At 40.6% G+C, this 26,755-nt stretch overlaps 1 protein-coding gene across 3 annotated transcripts in view; it reads left to right on the top strand.

Annotated features, from left to right (window-relative positions):
- PDGFD (platelet derived growth factor D) overlaps nucleotides 1-26,755 on the top strand; it is a 193,216-nt gene that overhangs the window by 157,353 nt on the left and 9,108 nt on the right. For 2 of the 3 annotated variants that reach the window (XM_032219276.1, XM_032219278.1), the window contains exons 4-5: nucleotides 11,092-11,151; nucleotides 14,899-15,097. In XM_032219276.1, the coding sequence (XP_032075167.1) occupies nucleotides 11,092-11,151; nucleotides 14,899-15,097 (259 nt within the window). The remainder of the gene's footprint in view (nucleotides 1-11,091; nucleotides 11,152-14,898; nucleotides 15,098-26,755) is intronic. The other variant, XM_032219277.1, reaches the window with a different exon arrangement.

Genomic DNA, 26,755 nt, shown 5'->3' with positions numbered 1-26,755 from the left:
CCTGATCCAGCCCTCAATGAAATTGAGTTACACCTCTGTCCTAGACAGAGAACCTCTGATTCCACACCCAAAAAAGTCTGGGACTAAACTGAACTGTCAGTTTGACCAAAGAGTCAGAGAAGCTACCACATAGCAGGGAGTTGATATAAAAGCAGCAATCCCACCTGTTTTTAGGATTGCAAGTAAGCCCAAAAGATGATGCAACGTATATGAAAAGTTGCACTCCAAAATTATCTTTTCTTCTTCAAATCAATATTGTTTCATAGCTCTGATCTGGAATACTTGCATTAGGAAAGATTATGTCAAGCAAACAGAGCTTGGCCTGTGATTTTTCTAGTTTATAGAACATTGATTGAAGAAACAAAACAGATAAATAGCTGGATACATGCAATAATGCCATAGATTATGCTGCCTGTTCACACAGAAGACAACTTTAGTTGGAATGAAACATCTAGAGCAAAAGTTCCAAGAAGCACATATTCAAGACCACTTTGCATAGTAAGTTATAAGAAGAATCCACCTTTTAAAATAAAATAAAGATGGCAAAGATGGAGGAGGAGAAGGATAAAATTTTTACTTCTATTCACTGCTAAGGGTTTCCAGGCAATTAGGAGATTTCTGTTTCCTTTCCAATTCTGCAAATAGAACTAAGAAAGTGAGAAAGCACTTGACATTAATTATTTTCAATGCTAAACTAAGTCAATATTCTAATTTAACAATGACTTGTTAAATGAGCCACAATTGGCTAGACTTACATAGCATTAAAAGTATAAACGTGGTTTTACAAAACACAGGGACTAGGTTTATGCAACACAGAAAGCCAGAAACAAACAAGCTATGATATAGCTTAATAGAATGTCTAAACCCAGTCAGTGGCTCCATTCTGACAGTTTATAATATTTATCCATCAATAGTAGGGAAACCAGCAGTCAAGAAATATGCAGAGTAACAGAATCAGAGAGTTGGAAAAGGACCTTGGAGGTCTTATAGTCCCATCCCCTCCTCAAGCAGGAAACCCGATACCAGAGCTGACAAACTCGCTGCCCACAGGCTGGATGCATCATGTGCTGGCCACACCCAATTTAGCCAAGGGGGCGGAGTCATAATTTATCACGTGATGTCGCCATGACAAACTGAGTTTGATACCCATGCTCTATATCATTTCAAACAAATGGTTGTCCAATCTCTTCTTAAAAACACATTGTGTGAAGCCCCGGCTCTCTGGAGAAGGTTCTAATGTTGGGAAGGATGGAAGGAAAGAGAAGAGGAAGAGGACCAGCAGCAAGAGGGATAGTGTTCTGACCTAGGCTTCCCCAGCAGCACGAAGCTGAGTTCTCATCCTAATAAACCCCTTTTATTTAATTTACAGTGGATTCCTCTCCAGCTGATAACTGTCAGATGGTCCTGGCCTCCTCTCTGCCTCCGATGCAGAGCCCTCATCAGAGTCTTCCCCAGACTCCAGGACTGGCCCATGTTCCTCTCCAACCTCCTCACTGTATGAATATGCTGCCAGTTCTGCTGGCCATTGGCAGGCCACAACAGATGGATGTAGTTTCAGTGACTGTGTGTGGATGTACTGTTGGAAGACTTGAAGGACTAGGTTAAGAGCAGATTATCATGGAGAAAATCACTAAGAATCAAGAATGGCACACAATCAATCAGTCAATGAATCAATTAGTCAATCAAGGCATTTACCAAGATTCAAAAACCACCTAGGCTCATCTTACATAATGATCAGAAAGAAATAAAGTCTCATATTAGGTTTTTAATTGACTCGATTGTGTTGTGTGAGCAACAACAATCACTCTTTCTGCTGCCCAGCATCTTTCAGAAGTCAAAGCCAGGGCAGAAAATAAGAAGAAAAAAAAAGGAGGGGGAAAATTGAATTGCTGCTTTTTCTTTTAAAAGCTGAGAGCAGATGGAGATAAGACAAAAAGGAATAAAGAGATGAGAGGGTGAGAAAAATACTAGATTCTGGAGTTATGGCTAGAGTGACAAGAAGGTTGCAAAGAACTTCCAATTTGCTTTTGCCTCATCTCATTCAAACTTGTTTGAACTACGGTTAAGATAACAAAGAGGGATGTGGTGGCTCAGTGGCTAAGATACTCAGCTTCTCGATCAGAAAGGACGGCAGTTCGGTGGTTTGAATCCCTAACGCCAGATAACGGAGTGAACTTCCATTCCTTGTCCCAGCTTCTGCCAACCTAGCATTTCGAAAGCATGTAAAAATGCAAATAGAGAAATAGGGACCATCTTAGTAGAAAGGTAACAGTCTTCCATGCACCTTTGGGATTTAGTTATGCCAGCCACATGACCATGGAGATGTCTTTGGACAGCGCTAGCTCTTCGGCTTTGAAACTGAGATTAGCACCACCCACTAGAGTCGGGAATGACTAGCCAATATATGCGAGGGGAACCTTTACCTTTTACATAAAATAACAAAAAAGTATCAAAAGAAGCATGAGGATGGAAGCATGAACCTAAGAAGTCTTCAAACTATTTTTCCTAAGCAATTGAAAGCTGTAGAAGGGGCACTCCAGAAACAGAAGGGGCATTTCAGGAGAATTTTAGAACTTGTCAATAAGGATTAGCTTGTTAAATAAATAATTGGGTGCACATTGGGTGATATAATAATTGCATAAGCCTTTAAGATGAGCTGAAAGACATTTGGGGATCCAGCCATTGCTAATAATAATAAACAAGTCTGTCACAGTAATGCCAGAAATCTTAATCAGTTCATCAGCTGATTAATTGTTGACATTTGCATAGGAAGTGCATCCATTGTTTTAAATGCAAAATGACATTTTGATCTGCAACGCTAAACAACCTGGGAGTGATCCCTACAGAGGTTAGTGGCACTCATAAAAAAACGCATAGGATGATGCTCTAAATATATCCATATCTCTTTTTTTAAAGGGAACATGAAAGAGAATGCTCCATTGCCGAACTCAGTGGTTCTCAACCTTTTCTTCCACACAGACCCCCTTTCGCAAGTTGTGGGAGCTTCATCACTGGAGGCTTTCAAGAAGAGACTGGACTGCTATTTGTCAGAAATGGTGTAGTGCTGTGATGGCAAACATATTGCATGCATGCAAGAGGTGGCACACAGAGCCATCTCTGTGGGCACACATGCCATCGCCAGCTGCTCTTTTGGTTTCTGGCATGCATATGCACACTGGCCAGCTAGTCATCGTGCATGCCATAGTGCCGGAAACCAGAAGACCAGCTAGCCGATGTGCATGCACGCACTAGCCACCTGACCTTCGGGTTTCCGGTGTGTGTTCCAGTTTGGGCACTCACACGCATTCCAGTTTGGGAACTCGGTACCAAAAAAGTTCACCATCACTAGTGTAGTGTCTTGTGAGGGGGGGGAATGGGGGAATTAGACTAGATGATCTACAAGGTCTCTTCCAACTCTATTAATCTGTTAAATCTGTTAAGCACCATATTTTTCGGAGTATAAGATGCATCTTTTTCCCTCAAAAAAGAGGCTGAAAATCTGGGTGCATCTTATTCACTGAATACACCATTTTTTTGCCTCCTGAAACCCCGCCCCCTTCACCAAAATGGCTGTGCATAGCCTTTAGGAGGTTTTCAGAGTGCTCCTGGGGGCTGGGGAGGGCAGAAATGAGTGAAAAATGGGCCGGTTTTTGCTCAATGTTGCCCCCCCCAGCTCCCAAGAGCATTCTATAAGCCTCCTAAAGTCTATGCATGCCCTTTAAAAAAGGGGGGGCTGTTTTCATGAAAAACGGACCATTTTGGGGAGGTCTGGAGAGTGCAAAAACATTTGTTATTTTCCTCTTCAAAATCTTGGTGCGTCTTATACTCCAAAAAATATGGTACCTTTTGTGTCCCCACAAGACTTCGCTCAAGATTTAAATCATAACTTTTCTTCAAGCCTTTATGGACTCCCTGTGACAACATTTTCAGCCCCCAGGGGTCTGTCGACCACAGTCCGAGAACTACTGAACTAAATGATTTCAGCACCCTCCCTTCTTTTCTAAGATAAATAGATAAATATCTGGGACAGCAAGGTTTTAAAAAATATTTACCACAGAAATATTTCCAGCCCACAAATTGAACATCTTCTTATTCCCACAGTATCTGAATCTTGAGGAAGAAAACCATGTATATCTTTGCTTCAGACACACAATTCTGAAAGCGCTTAGTTACAGCACCACTTCAGACATGTCATTCATAAATTTCCCTCCAACCGAGCAAAAAGCTGACATAAAAATGACATCTTTCTTCTTTCACATCACAATTGTTAGCCTCCTGTTAAGCCCAAAGAGTCACGTTTCTGCTCTGCTGCATACAGGAGAGGCTATGGAAGCATTTGGTAGGGTGTAGAGTTTTGTTTTGTTTTGCAATTTTTACTCAAGGCAGGTTCTGACTCCCAAAGCTGTCCGTCATTAGGGAAGAACAAAGCATTCTCTCACGGGGACTGAATTTTCTATTAAGAATGAGATTAAAATCTTCACCTCCGCTATCTAGGGATAAGGAGGGGGAGAGTCAGATCCAGGGGATTTGAAAGGCAAAACAAAAGGGAAAGCTCCTCAATATGAACTTGGCTCTCCTTATCTACAGGGAGACTACACACAGAAGAAATTCCAAATGAGATAAATTGTATTTTTTACAACTATACAGAGATGGTTGCCTTTTTCTGAGATATTTATCCATTCCCTGGTTTAACTAATAGTCCTTGTGTTTTGCTAGTGATTTCCCATTAAGGTTTTAAACAGGTCCAATTACATATATCTACTAGCTGGATTCACGTACTTCATGATGAAACTATGTGAGGAGGCAATGCAGGAGAAATACGATTCACTCCGGTTCAATCTGTTGGCTCAGTGGTGGTCAGTGATTGAAACACATAAGGGAATATCGCTCCTGCTGCCTTGAGTCCAGAAGCAGTTCCATAGGTGGAAGGCATAGACATCTTGTTGAGGTACTATAAGGAGCCCCAGATCGCTGGAATGGAATGTCTGCCAGTTTGAACCGAGGTAACAGAATGTGAGGCAATTGGCAGTTGGAACGGAGTTCTTTTCAGGTGGGGAGGGGGAGTAGAACTCCTTAGCATCAGAGTGTGTTAATTACTGTATAAGAAATAGTAATGATCTGATGGTATTTCAAAAAATCCTTTCTTAGCGAGCACCTAGAAGCCAAGAGGAACATACATGCCAAATTTCAAGTTTGTAGACTTTACGGTTCTGGAGATTTCGTGATGAGTGAGTGGCATTTGTCTTTTATAGATATAGAAGATTTTAGAATCAGCTGATCAGATACTGGTGTCAACCCAAGCTAAAGACTATTAGCAGTGCCCCACAGTTCAATTAAGCAACCATTGCAAATGGCAAAAGTGCAGAGCCTCTGGCTGATGAGCTTCCTATATAGAACCAGGGCAGTCTAGCATCCCATGGCCATCAGCAACTCTCCAAACTCTTTCTGATGTCTCCAATGTCCTACCAGCGAATGCCAGGGAAATTCAGTGGCCAAGCTTCCAGTCAATTTGAGGCAGGTAATGCACAATTATGGTTCATTGCAATTTGCACAACTAGTTTGTAAAGTGTCGAATGACGGAACTCAGTTCTAAAAAGGAAATAAGGTTTGCCCTCACCCCCACGGCTCTCTAAAAAATATCAACAACACCAAATGGGCCCCTTTGACTATCGCAAACTTGGTATATGGAAATGTATGGTGCCATGCAGTGGTGGGATCCTACCGGCTTAACAACTGGTTCGGTGATCGGGCACTTTGTGCGCACACACATCACTCGTGCATGTGCCTGATGGTTGCTGCATGTGCATGCATACTTTTGAGAAAATTTACCTTCCATATTACTGTTGGGGAGGAAAACAGCTGAGGTGTGGCAATCCATTCTGCTGCGCGACTCAGCTGAGAAGATAAAAGTCAGTAAAGTGCAAAGGTGGGCGGGCGGGCCCACTTGATCGTGGGAGTGAACCAGTTCGCTACTGGTTCACCTGAACCAGTACGAACTGGTAGAATCCCACCCTTGATGCCAAGTATGGCACAGACAAGGAGAAAAAGAGCTGTGCTTAGAGCAGGAAGTGGCTATCACTAAAGTAAAAGGCATATTTTTCTAATCCCGCCAGCTTTTCCCTCCCCTTAAAGTGATTTTCTTCCATTGTCATCTTATTGTTGATACCTGGGGTGGGGAAGACAGAGAGTTGAGGCACACACAAGGAGGCCTTCAGCTTCACAACCACAATTTCCCTTCCTCCCTTTCTGATAGACATATACGGCTTCTATGCAGTGGTGAAATTCAATTTTTTTTTACTACCGGTTCTGTGGGCGGTGCTTGGTGGGTGTGGTGTGGCTTAGTGGGCATGGCAGGGGAAGGATAGTGCAAAATCTCCATTCCCACCCCACTCTGGGGCCAGCCAGATGTGGCATATGCCGGTTCTTGGAACTACTCAAAATTTCTGCTACTGGTTCTCCAAACTATTCAAAATTTCCACTATCGGTTCTCCAGAACCTGTCAGAACTTGCTGGATTTAAACTCCTGCTTCTGTGGTAAAACACGCAATACTTCAATGCTCCCCTCCACAGCTGCAATTTTATGCTTTATGCTGCTTATAATTACCAATAACAAAAATAGCTTATTCATGCTCATTCTAAAAAGATAATTACAGCTTCTCTTGAAATCATAACCCATAAAACATTAGCTACAAGAATAACATGGCTTCCACTGTCTCAGGAATATTTTGTCATAGGGATAATATTTTTTTAAAAAAATCACAATATTAAGAATACAAATATTTCAGCACAGTATTATACCTCAGGGAAGGTAGCTCAGCTGTAGAAAATGAGGGATATGACTTTGAGGTAAATAGGCAAGAACCATTGTAGACTCAGGCAGACTCCTCATTCATTCAGACACCTGGGTTTTACTGAAAGAGCCAGTTTAATCTCAGGTGGATGATGTTATAAAAGCCAGCAATTGAAGGAGGACAGGTTTACGAATCCAGGCATCCCAAAAAGTGTTTCTTTGAGTCTCGTCAGTATCAGATATATGATGGCTGATAGAAAGATATGTTAAGGTAATGATGATTTAATAGCTGACCAGTTGCTGTAAGGCTGTAAACCTTTTTCCAGTCCAACTTGCAGAATTATCTTATGAGGAAGAAATGACTAATGAGGAGTTGGAAGTTGAATGTTTTCTGATACATTAGAACTGAATCTTTCTCTCTGACCGGCTAACCTTTTGTGTAGAAGGAATCTTCTCTTTAAAAGAAGAATTAGTTTCCCTTATTCTTTAACACTGTTTGATTTCCAGAAATAGAAAAATAAGCTCAGACTGCCCTTGATTCTAATTGCAGCTGAAAACTTTCATATAGTTTTGATAAGATTTTGGAATATCATCCTCTCCTTCCTATCACAACAAGTAAGTATGACAGGGAGAATTAATAGACATTCAGTAGATCATTTCGTATTACTCTTAACATAGTCATTGCTAATAAAGGAATTATAGCTAGTAATGTACATTGGCAGCCAATTTCCTCAGTAGCTCTGAGTATGTGTGGCTCCTGGATATTTAAGGTGTAGCATTAGAGAGAGGGAGAAAATCCCACATTCATTTCCCATTAAGCAGCTCAAAAATAATTTAGTAGTTTTTCCACCCATTTCTCCAACTTCTTTTTTTTTTTCAAAAGCAAGTTTTTCTTGCAGTTTTGGGTTTGTATGATTTTTTTCCACAAAAGAAATATGCAATGACCTTTTTTGTATGTTTTTGTGCCAGGAACAACACTTTTCCAATTAATAAGCCAAGCCTAAATGTGGCTATTTACTGGCTTTCATATTGGCCAAATATTTTCATTATGTTTAATATTATCTGCATATCTGTCTAACTATCCATCTATTATAAATGAGCAGCCTCTATCTGTCTGTCTGACTGTCTCTACCTTCCTTCCTTCCTTCCTTCCTACCTACCTACCTACCTACCTACCTACCTCTATCTATCTATCTATCTATCTATCTATCTATCTATCTATCTATCTATCTATCTATCTATCTATCATCTATCTATTATCTCTGTATCTCTCTATTGTCTCACTATCTCTCTATTTCTCTCCCTTGTCTGTCTGCCTGCCTGCCTGCCTGCCTGCCTGCCTGCCTGCCTGCCTGCCTGCCTGCCTGCCTGCCTGCCTGCCTGCCTGCCTGCCTATCTATCTATCTATCTATCTATCTATCTATCTATCTATCTATCTATCTATCTATCTATCTATCTATCTATCTATCTATCTATCTAGATGAGTGGATGGCTAACTAGCTATTATCTATGTATTTCACAAGTTGACAGCCCCTTCCTTCCTTCCTTCCTTCCTTCCTTCTTTCCTTCCTTCCTTTCTCTATTTCTTTCATCATCATCTAGCTAGCTAGCTATCATCTATGTATCTATCACAAGGATAGTCACAATCTGTCTGTCTGTCTGTCTGTCTGTCTGTCTGTCTGTCTGTCTGTCTGTCTGTCTGTCTGTCTGTCTGTCTGTCTGTCTATCTATCTATCTATCTATCTATCTATCTATCTATCTATCTATCTATCTATCTATCTATCTATCTATCTATCTACCTATCAGGCTGGCTGGCTGGCTGGCTATTATCAATCATCTCCTCTCTTCCTTCTTTCTGTGAATTTGAGACAATCAATTTAAAAATATTCCCAAAGTATATTTAAAATACACACTCTAATTCATTTTAATTTAGATTTTTTTAAAGAAAAAAAAAGGCAGAAATGGACCCAACATGGCAGGTCTGCTTTTGCTCCAAATGATGAAAGTGTTGTGCGGTTGCATGGTACCATGGCAACACTGGTGTTCAAGGCAGTGTTCAAGGATTGCAAAGGGACTTATTTATTTATCGCTACTGTGCTGTGTAGGCAGAAGCTACACTCTTCTGGGGAAAAAAATAGGACTTCTGGATATTTAAGGGCCAGTTCAAATGCAACATGGGGAAGAGGCAGTGTGGAAAAAAACAAAATATCCCATAACTTCTCAGCATGAGGCCAAGGGAAAAAAGTACTCCAATTGGTTCTATGCATAGAGTAGAATATGGTATAAGGACAACAGTTTTCTGTGATACTAGAAAGGACAACATCATTTGAGATTACATAAGGGATTATATTGAAGGGACACAGTGGCTCAGAGGCTAAGATGCTGAGCTTGTCAATCAGAAAGCACAGCAGTTCAACAGTTCGAATCCCTAGTGCAGCGTAATGGGGTGAGCTCCCGTTATTTGTCCCAGCTTCTGCCAACCTAGCGGTTAAAATGCAAGTAGAAAAATAGGGACCACATTTGTGGGAAGGTAACAGCATTCCGTGTGCCTTCGACATATAGTCATGCCAGTCACATGACCACACAGATGTCTTCAGACAGCGCTGGCTCTTCGGCTTTGAAATGGAGATGAGCACCGCCCCCTAGAGTCGGGAACAACTAGCATATACATGCAAGGAAAATCTTTACCTTTGCCTTTTAAGGGATTGCAGGACCCAACAACAACAAAAAATTCTGGGAGTTGGAGTCCCCATATCTTAAAGTTGCTGAGGTTAGTAAACACTGTTCTATACTAAGACAATAAACCAGTGGAAGAATTTTATGAATTGCCAATATTTGATGTGAAGAGAAAAGAAATCAACTTTAATATTTTGCTAGCCGATTGAAAGAAAACAACCATTAACCTAACACTGATCCATTATATAGGATGAGTTTGCTGCTAAATAGGGAAATCAGTTGCAATATAAATTCTACTTTTGGATTTTACAGAAGCTGTGGCTTTTGAAAAGAGTATTAACGCTGTTTCCTCTTCTTCCTCCTTTGTTCTTTGATTTCTTCTGATTTCTTTCTCTTTTGATTCCCCCCCTTCTCTTAGATTGCCTGCTCTTTTTCCTCCTTCCATTGTCAGACATATTCAGAGTTCTTTTGTCTACTTTTAATTTATGTCTCTTTCCACTTAGCCATTTGGGCATCCCTGTGAGGTGCTGTTTGGATATTCTGTCTCAAGCGCCAGAAACACCCCTGTCTATTTTTTTGCCTTAGTCAGAGAGAAGGATATTTTTCTTCTTTTGTCCGTGGAGCTGCTCCTGTGCTTTTAATAATAGCTTAATGCATCCAGATTCAGTAAGCACAGCTGTGATGAGGCAATGGTTCCTGTCAGAGAAACAAAGATGACAAATATAGACTTTTCTATTTTGGTACAATACTCTAAAGCAAGCCACATAATTTTCTGCTCAAAATGAGCCTTTTTAAAGAGCTAGTTGTATTTATGCACTCTTTTTCTTCTTTTTCTTTTTGTATAAAAATGAGGCAGATTGTCTAGTAGTGACTTACTGGAACAGTGACGGCTAACCTTTTTCTAAAGGTGTGCCAAAATTGCGTGCGCGCTATCGCATGCACCAGAGGTAAGTTCCGGCAGCTGCTATTACTGGTTTGTTTAGGGACGCGCTTGATACATTCCACGTGCGCATGCGCAGTACTTTTAAAAAACAAGATGGTGTGCCTACGGCGACGCCAAGAGAATCAGTTCAGGTGCATGGTAGGCCAAGTTACTACCTGTTTGGCTGAACTGGTCTGAACTGGTAGGAACCCACCTCCAGTGTGTACTCATGCCCCCTCATCTGTGCATGCGCTCATGGCCACTATCACCACCACCACCCGCATGTATGCACATGCCTCCTGCATGGGGGAGAGTTTTCACCCTCCCCAGTTTGTTCGTGAACTTCCAGTTGACCCATTGAGTCTGTTTTTCGCCCTCCAGAGGCTTTCCTGAAGCCTGGGGAGGGTGAAAATGGCCTCCCCCAGCCCTCTGGGAGGCTGAAAAACAGCTGGCCGGGCTGCCATGCCAGCTAATATGGCTCTCTGTGCCACATGTGGCATGCGTGCCATAGGTTCACCATCACAGTACTAGAAGATAAAATGCCGGGTTTTATTACTAATACAAACTGAGAGTGAGGAAGAATAAAGGTATATGAAGGATGGATCAACTGTGTAACTGATGCTTTCAGAAAAGAAAAGAGAAAATACCCGCATGACATTATTTTTTGTGTGTTTGTGTATGTGTGTTTCTCTTTGGTCTTCAGGATGATCTTCAGCCTGTTGCATCTGAAACCAATTGGGAATCAGTCACAAGCCCGGTCTTGGTAAATAATTGTTAATCTATTTTCTTTTCTTCTTTTTTTTAAGAGGAGGAAGTAACTGAAAATCAATTGAGAACCACAGCAAGGAGATAAATTGGATTTAAGCATTCCACTAAGCTATTATATAATTTGTTTTATTTTGGCTTAGTGCATTATGAGAAATGAAATGATTGCAGCTTGTTCAGCAAACCAGTGTTAAGCAATTAATGTGATGTATCAAACAGATCGCTATAACACTGGCAGTGTTTCTAGCAGAGACGTTACTAATGCTGCTTCAGGGTTTCTGGATAGCAGTGAAATCCATCTTATTTTTTTGAGTGAATTGGCCAGTCATCAATTTCTTCACAAATTCAGTCCAAAGTTTTATCTTCCAATATCCTGACTGTTCAGAATACATATTAGTCATTTGATTTGGGTCCCTTGGATACAGCATTACAGAGCATGATAGGATAAGAATGAGATGCCTTTACAGAAAGACTTTCTACTAAAGGTAAAGATACTACCTTTAGTAATCCCAGTTTAAACATATAAGCAGAGGGTAGCGTATTGGCCGAAGGGATGCAGTGCCTTAGTGGCTAAGATGCTGAGATTGTCAATCAGAAAGGTCAGCAGTTCGGCGGTTTGAAACCCTAGGTCCGCATAATGGAGTGAGCTCCCGTTACTTGTCCCAACTTCTGCCAACCTAGCAGTTTGAACACATGTAAAAAATGCAAGTAGAAAAAAAGAAACCACCTTTGGTGGGAAGGTAACAGTGTTCCGTGCACCTTCGGCATTTAGTCATGCCGGCCACATGATCACAGAGACGTCTTTGGGCAGCACTGGCTCTTCAGTTTTAAAACAGAGATGAACACCACCCCCTAGAGTCAGGAACAACTAGCACGTATGGGCAAGGGGAACCTTTACCTTTACCTTATTGGCCACCCCTCTGTATGAGATAATATCGGGAATCAACGCTATTCAGAATAAATCAGGATTTTCCAAACTTGGAACCCATCAAATATCTTAAGAACTGTAGTTCCTAAAATTCTTACATATCGTGGAAACATCATGACTAGGGAAAGCTACAAAACTTTAAGTCGAGGTAGATGAGTAGATGGATCAAGTCTGGGTAGATGGATAAATAAACTAATCTGGATGAACTCCTGTATATTTGCTGTGGGTGCTCAAATGAAGCTCACACTTCTTACTTGCCTCTAAGACACAAGGAAAAGATGAGTTTCGTGTCCAAATTTTCATTATTAACAATGCTCAGGAAATCAATTGTTACTGGCTTGGATGTTATTACAGAACAATAAACAGCATCCATAATCTGTGCAAGAATTAAGGCTTGTCACGATTCAGAAATGATTCAGAAGAACATAGAAGCCTGCAATGCAGCAAGGTAGAAGGACCATTGTTCAGAATTCAGCCTATAAAGAAACATCATTGATTTAAGGAATCAACTCTTTAAATCAGCAATGTCGGAAACGTCAGGCAAAAAAGACACAGCGAGTTTAAAGAGATACCACAATTTGTTCTCCTCTGCAGTTTAAAGTACTCTTTCTGAATCATTTCCAAAGCATGAACATCCCTGCAAGCTGTCTTCAGGAATGTACACTTAATCTCTTCATTTATTGAGCAAACTGCAGTGGTTTCTCTTAAAATTACTTTCTAATTCCAACATTAGAGTTCATTTGCACATTGGGTCACTACGAAACATCGTTTTTGTTTGACATTTGTTTAAAATGAGCCACTAGTATTTCTTCCCAGGCAACAATCAATTGTTGAATGGAAAAAAATGAGATTTATAATCCAGCAAGTCTTAATTTTGGTCTGTTAAATCATTCTTCTTTGCCTTATCCTTGAGATGCAGTGTTTAGGCCATAGGCAGAGGTGGGCTAATGCCAGTTCAGACTGGTTTGAGCGAACCAGTAGTTCTGACCAGCGACTGGATCTGCCCACCCACCCTGGTGCTATCCCATCCTATATAATTGGCATTTTTTCGATGCCACGCGCATGCGCGGAAGGAACACGCGAGAACATAGCAAGCGGCCGAACATGCATGCGTGCTCACATTTTTTGTTCTGGGTGAACCAGTTGTTACAGTACATGATGCCCACCTAGGCCATAGTGCACATTTAAATATTTTCCCCTTAAAACTGTTCATACTCTCAACAAAAAATAAATAAAAAGTCAACCTTGTTTAGCTTATCCTTAGCAACTAGATTTTCCTGAGAATCTGCCATCTAATTGTTTTAGAGTATGAGATTGTTCTCCTTACTTGTCCTCACTTCACCCCTCTCTCAAGAAAATAACGCTTCCTTTTTCTGTATGGACATTGTGTTTTGAAACTCTATTTTTTACAAATGTCAGGATTTTGTACAAAAGGAAAGTAATAGTAGTGATTCTGTTCTTTGCTCACCTTGATGTCTTCAAATTTCTCTCTGGTCCATTATCTCAACTCATCTCACCTCTATCTAGACTGCAGCAATAAAAATCAGGCACATTGTGCTTCATGAACACAAAACTTACCACTTTACAATTCCTGTTCCAACAGTTTATTTCATATCTAACAGAGTTTTTCCTTAAAATACCTCTAGGCCTGTTCTTATTTTTTTAACCCTTGCAAAACATGTGCCTTGGACAGTCACTCCATTTGATCTGCCTATGTTAGAGTCTTCTTGACCCTCTGACAAGTGTACCCCTTTTCCTTACTGACATGCTTGGAATTATTCTAGAGAATGTTTCCTGAAGACCGTTTCTTCTATAAATTCTTCTTCAAAACCCATCTTTCAGTAAAGCTCAAGTCATCTCCCATTTCCTACATGTCATGTCTAGTAACTAAATACTAGAGAGGGGTGTGGTGGCTCTCGCCTTCTGATCAGGGGGCTGTGAGTTCGATCCTAGGTAGAGGCAGATATTTCTCTCTCTGGGTACAATGCAGTGGTGGGTTTCAAAAACTGTTCGAACCTACTCCGTGGGTGTGGCCTCCTTTGTGGGAGTGGCTTGCCACCCATGTGCTCGGATGGGAGTGGCTTGCTGCCCATGTGACCCGATATGAAGATGCCGACGACACTTGTCAGAACCACCTTAAATTACCTCACACACAGCACTGGCATGCATAAGAATATGATGTAAACTTGTTTTTTAAAAGGCATCTTTGGTTTGCGTTAAAACAACTTCAACACACGCAATATTCTAATTGCACCACAAACGGAGTAGTCATCCTTACCTTTCACAGAGGCACTGAATTTTATAAATATGAGCATGATAGTGTAGAATAATCATATCCAAGGACCAGTGGTGGGTTTCAAAAAAATTTGGAACCTCTTCTGTAGGTGTGGCCTGCTTTCTGGGTCCACTGGTGGAACCTCTTCTAACCGGTTCGGTAGATTTGATGAACCAGTTCTACCGAATAGGTGTGAACTGGTAAAATCCAGCTCTGGCACAATGAGAATATATCTGCTAAATATAACTCCACACTGGTGACAGGAAGGGAATCTGGCCAGTAAACACTTAGCTCCATTCAGTTGCCCAGATGCCATCCCATAAGGGATTTTGAGGTCATTAAAATAAGATGATGATTGTAACTAAATACTAGAATTGAAAAGCTCCACAGTGTCCTTTTTTCTTTCCCCTTCTTCATTTCCAATTAAGGGTTGTTTTCAATAATGTTTAATTCAACCCTTGTGATAATTCATTGCTGTTATGAATCTGGAAAGACTTGTTTTGATCTCTTTGTTCTCACACTGCCCTATATTTCATTCTTAGGGCATTTCCTATCGCTCTCCATCAGTGACTGACCCCACGCTTACTGTGGAAGCCCTAGATGAAACCGTTGCTGGGTTTGATACTGTGGAGGAATTGCTCAAACACTTTAATCCGGAGACATGGCGAGAAGATCTGGATCACCTGTACACAGAGAGCGCCCCACCTCGAGGCAGAAGTTTCTATGAGAGGAAGTCGAAAGGTAAGAAGCAAAAATGATTGGATGGATGCACGGCAGAGTAATCTGTTCAATACAATGTTAATTTTGTGACTGACATGGTTAAAATCCTTGGAGTAGTGTTGTAAAATTTTAGCAACTGCGCATTAGTCCATATTTTCGTTCAGTGAGAATTAAAATTCTTAACAACCAATCTACATAATGAACATTGGAGAGATGTTTGCAGCCTATAAAAGCCACCTGCTCTTACAGGTGCTGGTGCCAGCTGTTCTTCTAAGTGCAGTGTGATTTTTTTTATTTTTTAAAAGTGATTATCTCCCTCTTATACTGCAGCGAGATAATTAAGATGGTTGTAGAGGACAAGAGTAGGTAGATATACTACTGGTAATTAGGACATCCATGTCTTATACGCAGCAACTGGCTTTAACATAAAGCCCTAAAAGCATTTGTTCCCTGGAAAAATGGTTAGCGATGTCCAGATTTTATTTGATGAGCCCAAGGCAGCTGGATACCTCAGAGGACACTTTAGTTAGTTGAGCAAACTAAAAAAAAAATCCTGCCTGAGGCAAATACTTATTCCTTATTACAGTACTATATTCGTTTGGGAAATTCAGCATCCAATGTAACATATGCATTACTGTTCAAAATATTGATGCATTGTGAGTTGTCTTTTCATCATTTTGATTGAGAGTGCATGCATGTATGTATGTCTACATACATACGTGTGTGTGTGTGTGTGTATAAAAGTCACAATATACGCCTCTATTTTCTGGAGGATGTGTCTGTATGTGTATCTCTGTTTATTAATGGCAAACTCATTTTCCAAACACCCATGTGGCCAAAAAACTTCTACCCATGCCAAAATAAGGGGATGCCAGCAAGCTTTGGAAGACCTAAGGTTTGAAAAAATATGAAAGGATTCCAAAAAAGAATGTAAAGAGGTCTGAATACATTGTACATGCTCATCATATAGAATAGAATAGAATAGAATAGAATAGAATAGAATAGAATAGAATAGAATAGAATAGAATAGAATAGAATAGAATAGAATAGAATAGAATAGAATAGAATTCTTTATTGGCCAAGTGTGATTGGACACACAAGAAATTTGTCTTTGGTGTATATGCTCTCAGTGTACATAAAAGAAAATATACATTCGTCTCAAATCATAAGGTACAACACTTAATGTTAGTCATAGGGTACAAATAAGCAATCAGGAAACAATATCAATATAAATTGTAAGGGTACAAGCAGCAAAGTTACAGTCATACAGTCATAAGTGTATGTGTATATATGATTGCTTGGTTTCACCTGCAATTTCTGTATATCTTTGAACACTACCCAATCATATGGATAACTTAAAAATTCATAAAGTTATAATGTTGATCTTATTATATGATATCCATTATGTTATGTTACATCATATTACGTTACATTGCAAGATTCTATGAAGATTCTAAGAATCTATGAAGATTCCCAGTGAACCAGGATATGGTTGTCCCAAAGGTGTTTTCCAAGGCAACTGGACTTTGTTTTTCCTTGAAGACATTTCGCTTCTCATCCAAGAAGCTTCTTCCATTCTGACTGAATGGTGGAGGATGGAAGAATTTATATTCCTCGCAGTCATCTGGTCATTGGCACTCTTTCTGAGAGCCCCTGAGACCACCTGGAGGACCTCAGGGTCACCTGAATAGTGCAAATCGGTATAGAATCTTCTTGGAAGGCTTGGTATTACATTACACAATCATAGGTTGCCCAATGCCCAACAACTTGGGCAGCAAACACAACAATCTTTTCAACAGGACATACCCTTCACTCTGATTTAAAGCTTAAGAGAATAGCCAGGTCTTTCATAGTTCCTTGAATGTCACTAGGGTGGGAATTGTACAGATCTTTGGAGGGATGTCATTCCAAATGAAGATATTGTGACAGGGAAGGAGTTCTTTTTTGGTCCCGCAAGATGGCATTGGGTCAGTGTTATTGATACCCGCATTGCATTTGTGTTGGTACACTAAGGCGCTTCTTCCAGGTTGAAAGCATAAGCAAATGGCCAAGGACGTCTGTCAGAATATTCATGAACTGGCAGAGAAATGGTAACAAGGTCAGCCAATGAATAGGCATGGTAACAGGTCTGCCAATGAATAAGCATGGTAACAAGGTCAGCCAATGAATAGGCATGGTAACAGGTCAGCCAATGGTAACTATTTGGTGATTAAGAGCCATGCCATAAGGCTCGGAGCCTGGGCGTGACCTAACCTACATAACTGAGTCTGTGCAAGAGAACTAATCTAGGCTGCTCTCTGAATTGAAACTGAGACCAATCTCTCCTCTGCCTGTGCTTTGTCTGTAACTACTATTACATTGGAGAATCCACTATTGGTATTGTACATTTACTCATGTATTATTATGTATACAAAGAAGTTAATGAATCCTGTTGCATCAGTTATCTGTGTGTGCTTTCTGGATTTGATTTTTGCAACAAACTCTGACAATGTCGAGTTGGGGGTTCCTTTCGTGTCCCCAGCAAAGAGGATAATGCCTCCACTCTGCCTGACTGCTCTGTGTGAATTATGAATGAGCATAAACAATTGGATACTGGCAGTTCCTCAAATAACATGCCGTATGCCATGAAGGACTAGCTGATAACCTGGTGTTGCCTGGGTATTTATTTATAGGGGAAAAATGTGTGAACCGAACGTAATTTCCAATGTTGGATTGTCCCCCTTACCAGATGGGAGCCCCCTTGTGGAGTACTGTGAAGCATCACCATGGCAACTCCACTGCACTGTACAGTAGAATCCATTTTAAGGCACAACAGGCTGTATCGTAACAGAACACACATCCCGAGGGGTGTTAGGGGTGTCTTACCCCCACAGTATTTGTTTCCAGAGAGTAAGTCATCTGTGTAGCAAGTTTGGTTGAAATTGGTCAAGGCGTTCCAGAGTTATGTTGGAAAATATACACACACAGCTGTTTTTATATAGATAGATAAACAGTTGGGGTAGTATATGGATAACCTGCACCTTGAATTGCACCTGGAAAGCAACTGGAAGTAAGTGCTGTCCTCCAGAGCAGTGGTGTTACTCAGATGAAACACAGATACACTACATACTGAATCAGTTGCAGTTTTTGCAGGGTCTTCAAGGACAGCCCCATGTGGAGCATATTGCAGCAATACAAATGAGAAGTGACTAAGGCATGGGTGACTGTGAGTAAGGCCTCCCAGCTTTTTCAACTAAGCCGTTAATAAAAATGTGTAAAAATCCAGGGCTAAAACCGCTAACTCAAATTTGATGCGGAACAATTGATGAACATGCCTGATGTTATTTTTATTTCAGCTAAATATCCATTTAATTGTTGTGCAATTGGATCCATACTTAACTAGCTTGCTAATCAGAATATCATGGTGTAATTGGCTTGGTTGAAATCAAGGTACATTATGTCTGTAACATTTCCACCTTCTACTAATTGTAATTGTCATTATAACCCAATCATGAAAATGAGGTAGTCTTAGAGAGGCAAGATTCATTTTCCACAAATCTATCCTGATTTCTGTTAATTACCATCTTACTTTCAAAATGATTTACAGAATAGAATTTGAGTTGGAAGGGACACTGGAGGTCTTCTAGTCCAACCTCTGCTCAAGCAGAAGACCCTATACCAGTGGTGGGATTCAATTTTTTTTACTACCAGTTCTGTGGGTGTGGCTTGGTGGGCACAGTGTGGCTAGGTGGGTGTGGCAGGAGAAGGATACTGTAAAATCTCCATTCCCTCCCCACTCCAGGGGAAGGTTACTGCAAAATGCCCATTATAAAACATGTGAGTGAGTGAGTGAGTGAGTGAGTGAGTGAGTGAGTGAGTGAGTGAGAGTGTGTGTGTGTGTGTGTGTGTGTGTGTGTGTGTGTGTGTGTGTGTGTAGATTTTCATGGGTGTAGGTACGCTGGTCTTGTAGTATTCAGGTCTTTTTCCCATGTAAGATTGAGATTGTTTTGGCAATGTTTCGGCGAGGTCTTACCATCTTCAGGCTGGGTTTTGGGCTTAAAACATGGTCTGAGCTGCCGTCTTTCTATAACTCTTGGTGGGTGGGTGTGGAGTGCTGGCTTTATTTCAGTAAGTGGAATGATTGGTCGTGTGGTTGTATCATGATTGGTTGATTGGTGCTGATTGGTGCTGGCTGTGTGTCTGTTGTTGTTTCGTGTTGTAACAGCCTGGGTGGAGCTTGTTTGTTGACTAGGGCTGGTTTCCAGATGTCTGGTAGGTGGGAGGTATCATCACGTTTATTCATGTTGTGGGGGTGTTTCTCTATTACCAACCTAATCCAAAGGTAGACTCCCCCCAAAAACCTAGCAGCTCCAACCACACTTTAAGCCCAAAACCCAGCCTGAAGATGGTGAGTGAGACCTCGCCAAAATGACAATCTCAGTCTTACATGGGAAAAGAACCAAATACAAGACCAGCATACCTACACCCGTGAAAATCTACGAAAACTTATAATAGATAGATAGATAGATAGATAGATAGATAGATAGATAGATAGATAGATAGATAGATAGATAGATAGATAGATGATAGAGAGATAGAGATAGAGATATATATGCAATCCCATCACCACCCTGCACAGATCAACTCTGTAGCCATGACCCTCATCTCCAGAACCAAATGCCTAGACGACAAAGACCACCTGAAAACTGAATTACACACTCACAAACGTATTAATCTCCAATGGATTCCAAAGAAAGACAATTACCAACCTAATCCAAAGGGAGACTCCCCCCCCCAAAAAAAAACCCAAGACACAGAACAGGACAATGACATCACCCTCCTCCCTTACATCAAAGGCACCACAGATAAAATCAGCAAAATTCTCCACAAACACAATATCAAGACAGCCTTCAACACTGACCAAAAAATAGTCAACATCTTAAGAAACCCCAAAGACAAATTCCAGCTAGGAAACCAAGGAGTCTATGAAATACCATGCAAAATCTGCTTTGCAACATACATAGGACAAACGAACAGGAGAATAAATGCATGCATCACACAACACAAGAATGTGTGTGTGTGTGTGTGTGTGTGTGTGTGTGTGTCTGTCTGTCTGTGTCTATGTGTGTGTGTATGTCTGTGTGTGTGGTGTCTGTGTGTACGTACATACGTACATATACATATACATATACATATACATATACATATACATATACATATACATATGTATATGTATATGTACATTAGCTCTCCTTTAATCATCTGGCACTTTCCCAGTTCTCTCAGATTTCCCCAAAGATAATATATAAGGGTTTAGCATGACCATCAACTATTAGCTCCTTTCCTACCTTTCAGTGTATTTCATTTGGCCCTGGAGATTTAAGGTCATTCTGAGGAAATCGGTCTTTCTTCATGTTTTTATCAAACTGAAGCTTATTCATGCATTCAGTATGATAAGTAGTTGCCTCTGAGGGATTTTTAGAAATATGTAAGTCACACAGTGTGGCAGTCTGACTTTTTCAGGCTCGAAAAATATCACAAGCTTATACAACATGTTCTTGGATTGAGAAAGGGGAAGAACAATGTTGACATAGCAGTCAAAACAAATCTTTTGTATTCATTGTTTTTCATAGCTCCTCAAAGAACCAACAGGGAGAAATAAGCAAAGGAAAGTAGAGATTGTGAACCTTTGGTCGGTTGATGAGATTATTATTTTTTTAAATCAAGATGTAGGAAGGATGCATATGAAGGCATTAGAAAACAGTATGATCATATAATATAACACATGTTATGTACACACACACACACACACACACACACACAAACAAACTATATATACATATATAACAAAATGAATCATTATAGGTCTGTTGTGGTCGGGCGCAGCCAGCAGAGCTGGCAGCAGAGTCAGACAGTGAGGAGGTTGGGGAGGAACATGGGCCTGTCCTGAGGGCTGAGGGAAGCTGAGATGAGAGCTCCGTGTTGGAGGCAGAGAGGGAGATAGACAGCAGTGAGGCAGAGGAACAGCTGGAGCCTGTTCCCAGTGTGCGTATGCACAGAGCTGCCAGAAGACAAGAACAATTAAGAAAGTAGGGTCGATTTAAGAGTAAAGCCATACCTTGGAGGTGATTGGCCCCTCCAATAGGAAATAAAAGAGGAGTGAAGAGGGAGTGGGCTTCTGCACTCGTTTCCACTGGTTCTCCACTTGTTTCAAGAGTGGAAAGTTCTGCTTGTGACTATAAGAGACTCTGTGCCAAGTTTTACCTTCCCCTGCTTTTGGAAACTAGTTATTTGGCAGCTCGCCATATGAGATAAGGTTCATATTGATAAATATTCCTCTGAAAGACTGTTTGCTAAGCCTTGCAGCTGTGAATGAAAGGAATTCTCAGTCAGTCATGTAAATAAAAGGGGGTTTGCTGGGACCAAGACTCTGCTTCTTGCTTTTTAAGGAAGCCTGGGTCAGAACAATGTCAAACATCAGAAACAGAATATTCAGATTGTCTTAAGTCAGGGGTGTCGAAGTGGCGGCCCATGGGCTGGATACGTCACATGCAGGCCACACTCACCCCAACTCCGCAAATGGAATAAACATCGCAAAACGTCACGTGATGCCAATGTGATGCCACAAGTTTGACACCTGTGTCTTAAGTGAAGTGCTGTCAACAGAAGCAATTTATCCTTTCAGATACCAATTAGGATGCATTGGAGAACTGAAGAGAAATGAAGTGGTTCCCATGATTGTACCCTTGTATACCTGACAGTGGAAAAGGTGGCCTCCAAATGTTGTGATTGCTCCACCACTGGAGGTTTTTAAGAAGAGATTGGACAGGCATTTGTCCAGAATGTTACAGAGCCTCCTGCTTGTGCAGGGGGTTGGACTGGAAGATCTCCAAGATCTCTGCCAACTCTGCTCCTCTGATTGTAAGAACAAGCCTACTTATAAGGAAAATACGCTTTCAGAAAGGAAAAGTGTACATGTGGTTAAATGTACACTCAAATCAGTAGGATTTGAATGCATCAACTTTTAGATTTCATTTGTAAAGATTCATTCATCCTTAGAGGAACACACTTTCGTTCTGTAGATTATATTATGCCACAGCACACAGAATGCTTTTCAAAGAATAACTGAGCCAGTTGAGGCACTGTTGATATAGGTTTAGCACACTATGAGAGATTTACAGGTTAAACAAATTTGCTGCTGCCACTAGGTTATGCTTTTAAAAACAAGGGTTAGAAAAATAAAGGAATATCACAGTGTAGTGTTTTTCCAATACACAGTGTGACAATGAAACAAATTACACGCTGAAACATTAAGCCTTCCTGTGAATTCCCAGTGTTCTCAACCATCTCATCTATTTGTCATTAATATTTTTCCCCAGTTCAAACCAAAATCAGACAAAGGAATTTGATGTCTTCCAGATTGACAAGGCAATGTCAGCAAGTAACTAGAATCCTCCGTGTATTTATCTTTGAAGGGTTCTGGGCCATCTGCCAATAAGCCGAAGCATTTTGAATGCTGAATGCAAAATACATTTCTGCTGTTTGCTTGCAGCAAATGTTTATCCTTTCTTATGTGTAGTTAGTAATCCTCACTCCAAGACAGCTGTTTTAAAATGATTTATATATGCATTTGCCTAGATTTCAAGAATGCCAGGTTCCAAATGAATGCATAATTTTAAAAAAGGTAGAACGATGGAAAGAAACAGAATATATGCATTCAAAAAGACCATACCAGACAAATTCTTCACCCATCCCTAGATGGCTGAATAGATATATTTTCAGTGCCTTCCTGGCAGTGGTGTGATTCAACCAGTCTAACAAAGAGTTTGCTGAGTGCACACTTTGTAGAGTAGATTGGGCTGAGAGAGAATGACTGGTCCAAAGTCACCCAGCCAGCTTTCATGCTTAAGCCAGGACTGGAATTCATGGTATCCTGGTTTCTAGGTCAGCATCTTAACCACTAAGCTGAACTGGCTCTCGTAGGAACCTTTAGATTTTCACAGAGCTGTCTCGTGTGATTAAATATTGAATGTAGCTGCTATTTTCACATTAAAGCACATCTGAATATTTTTCTGAAGAGGACTATCTAATCCTTTTCTCTTGTAGAGGATAATAAAGGCTTCCTGTTGCAGCTGAACTTTATTCAACCATCACTGGCTGGGTTCAGACATTATACTAAGTCACAGTTACACCAGGGGTGTTAAACTCGCAGCCCATGGCCCGGATAGCGGACTACTCCACTATGTTTGGCTAGAGGAATGATGACTAAAATAAGCCATGACTTAGCTCAATTGTGAAGCTGGTCTATCTGAGCTCCAGCAGATTCTTATATTTTGGTTGTTCTTGACTCTGGATACTTGCTTGTTTCTTATCCTCATTTATCATTTATCTTCTAGTTCTAACTAGATTTGTTGTCTGAGTCATTTTAGCTTACTAACCATAACCCAACCTGGCAACATTGGGTATAATGTAGAGATTATTGACCATGTCAGATTTCCCCCCCTCTTGTCTATGAAATACAATTTGTCAGTCTTGTTCGGCTTTCTAAATATTCTTTCTTTCCATTCTCATTTTGGTGAAAATAGCAATAGCAATATCACTTAGACTTATATGCCACTTTATAGTGCTTTATAGCCCTCTTTAAGTGGTTTACAGAGTCAGCATATTGCCCCCACAATTTGGGTCCTCATTTTACCCACCTTAGAAGGATGGAAGGCTGAGTTTACCTTGAGCCTGGTGAGGTTTGAACTGCCCAATTACAGGCAGCCAGCAGTCAGCAGAAGTAGCCTGCAGTACTGCACTTACTGCGCCACTGAGGCTCACCAAAAATCATTCCCAAATCTAGCAAGTACCTCAGAGGTTCAGCAGTTAGCACACTAATTCTACATCAAAGTATTCACTTATGTTTCATGGCAACATTTCTTCAGCCCCAACGTTCCACCTTCAACAAGTTCTTTTGCTAACTAAATTAAAACTCATGATGAAAAATATGAGAACCTCTTATGTGTAGCGGTGGGTTGTTTTTTTTTAAAAAAAAAAGAGTTTAATTTAGGCCTGCTGCTAGTGATAGTCTGTATTAGGTAATTGTGGAGCAGCTCATTCTGAGATCTGCCACATTCTTCAAATGCAGGTGACGTTTTTAATCAGGCACATTACCTAACTACTTCCATATATTTTATTTGTAGCTGTAGAGATGGACTATAATGGTCTACAGCATAATAATACACGAAGAAGAGAAGCGCCAAATGATTCTCTGGAAACAGTAGGTCACCACTATAGAAAATTTACTCATCACACCTATGGACTCTCTATTTACAAATTACTTCTGTGTGAATGTGTGCCTACAGAAAGGTGAGATTGCTTATGTAGGCTTGCAGGGTGCAATCCAGAAAATATGAAAGACGGAGAGAAAAAGAGAGAGGATTTTCCATCACTACAAATTAAGAGAAAATGTGATGCTTGGTATCACCAATTTATCTCCAAGGCATAAACCCTTTCTTTAAAAAAAACATCAACATATAGGTGTTCTGTAAAGCCAGATTTATTCTTGGCTTAAATCCATGGATATCACACAAACGGACCCTTTGTGACAGCAGTAATTTCATTCTGCTGAGGCAACTTGACCTTCTTCCTCTGAGGTAATTGACATGCCAAGTTATATGAGCCATAGAATTCATTTCTTGTACATGATTGACATTCCATTCAAAAGCTCAGCCTGCTGAGTGGGTCTCTTTAGGACCCAACCTTTTCTCCAGAGATGTTTCACCTTGGATAGCAATCCAGTTGAAGGATCATATAAACACTCCTATGTGTGTACCTACAAATCAGAGATGGTATGCAGCCAGTTCGGAGTGGTTCTCCCGAACCGGTAGTGGATATCGCGGGTTGGCCTGCCCATCCAGCCTGACTCTTTGCCTATTGAGGCCAGGCGCATGCGTAGAAGATGACATGTGAGCAAAGCGCATGCACAGAAGGCCGGGAGCTTGCGGGGAAGGGGCGTGTGCAGGAAACCGGTGGTAACAAAATGTGAAACCCACCGCTGCTACAGTTACTTTACTTTTTCCAACTGATACTATGTAAACAAAAATAAGTACATGCTAAAAGAAAAAAAATGATTTCATTCATGTACTTTTTAATATCTACATTTAAAATGTCTTGTTTTCAATTGCTTGGAAGTTACTGGTATATTGTGTTTTTTTTTTCAACTGGTTAATGAAATTATACATAACAGGCTTTAGCGTTTTTGTCATTCCAAAGCTTTAAAGAACTTACAAGAACATTCAGTTTCTTTCTAAGCCTTCAATGAAGAACTATACTCCCTTTATCCCTTGCTGGAAAATACTTAAACAAACTTAAACTTTTTTTAAAAATGTGAAGAAATGAATTTTAACAGCTAGGAATGATTGGCTTTAAGACGAGCTTACCCAGCAATTTGGTTCTGTCTGTCCAGTGTAGGTTTCCAAGCTTGCTGGAAAATCGGAAATTATTTTGGACCAGGTCACAAAATTGGGGGACGGGATGGGAGGGGGAACAACTGAATTTCAGGAATTTGGGTTTCCTCCCTCAACCCTACTCTTGTTCTCAAATTCATTGCACCCGTAACATCATTTTTCAAATAGAATATCTGGTGATTCTGTCCGGATCTGGAATCTTTTCTTCCCTAAAGACACCATTGTACATGTTCATGTGATGGTCCATTCATGTTTTTTTTTAAAAAAAAAAAAAAACACTTGCAAGATTCCAAATGAGTTTCAAAATCTCATGGGAGTAAATAAACATCTTCTTGCAAGGTCATAAGACAGGGGTGTGTCAAACTCAAAGCCGGGGGGGGGGGGCAGATCCAGCCCACAGGGTGCTTAGACCTGGCCTGCAGGGCCATCCTGGAAACAGTGAAGAACCAGAGCGTGGTGCCTCTGTTTTCATGCAGGCGGCCCTCCCAAGCTCTGTTTTCGTTGCCAGAGGGTTGCAGGAAGCCATCACAGGTGAAAATGGAGCTTGGGAGCCCGTTTTTGCTGCCATAGCACTTGGGCCACCACATGTGCCCCCGACATGAGTGATGTTGAGCTGTCCATGCCCACCCTGGCCATGCCCCCCACCTCCACTCCAAGGTCAATCACAACCCGGTGGTGGCCCTCAATGAAATTGAGTTTGACACCTCTGTCATAAGGCTTTGGGTATGTATGTGTGAACTGTGTGTCCATGTCCATGTATCTTCCATAAGATTTTTCCTGAGGCTAGTCCTTTCTAGTCTTTTAGGCTTTTACTTCCATAATTCCTAGCCAGCAGTTTGAAGTAGAATCTATTGGATTTGTAATCTAACAATTCCCTGTCTGGGGAAGTACCCACAAGAGATACAATATCTTTTGGTGGGTTTGATGTTTATCCAATAATTGATTGACACAATATTTGCATTTGTTTTCATTGACTCCTGTAGCTTTTCAACCTACTTAAAGAGCATTATTTTAAATATTTGTTTTGAAAACATAGTTCGTTGATTTGCCTCTAATTTCTTTAAGGAGATAATCCCCTCTTTCTTTCTCACTGATGTCATTTTAGAGCAGTAGTTCTTATGCACTACTAGGCAACTTGTCAATTACCAGCACCCATAAAAATGAGTTGGTATTAGATATGCCCACAATTAGTGACAATGAAAGATTAATCTCTCATTGAAAAGCTTTTCTTCCTCTTAAGTAGAATTAG

Source organism: Thamnophis elegans, chromosome 6 (assembly GCF_009769535.1).
Source record: "Thamnophis elegans isolate rThaEle1 chromosome 6, rThaEle1.pri, whole genome shotgun sequence".
In the NCBI taxonomy this organism is placed as follows: Eukaryota; Metazoa; Chordata; class Lepidosauria; order Squamata; family Colubridae; genus Thamnophis; species Thamnophis elegans.
Note: the sequence above shows the minus strand (reverse complement) of the source record. Positions and strands in the feature narration are given on the sequence as shown.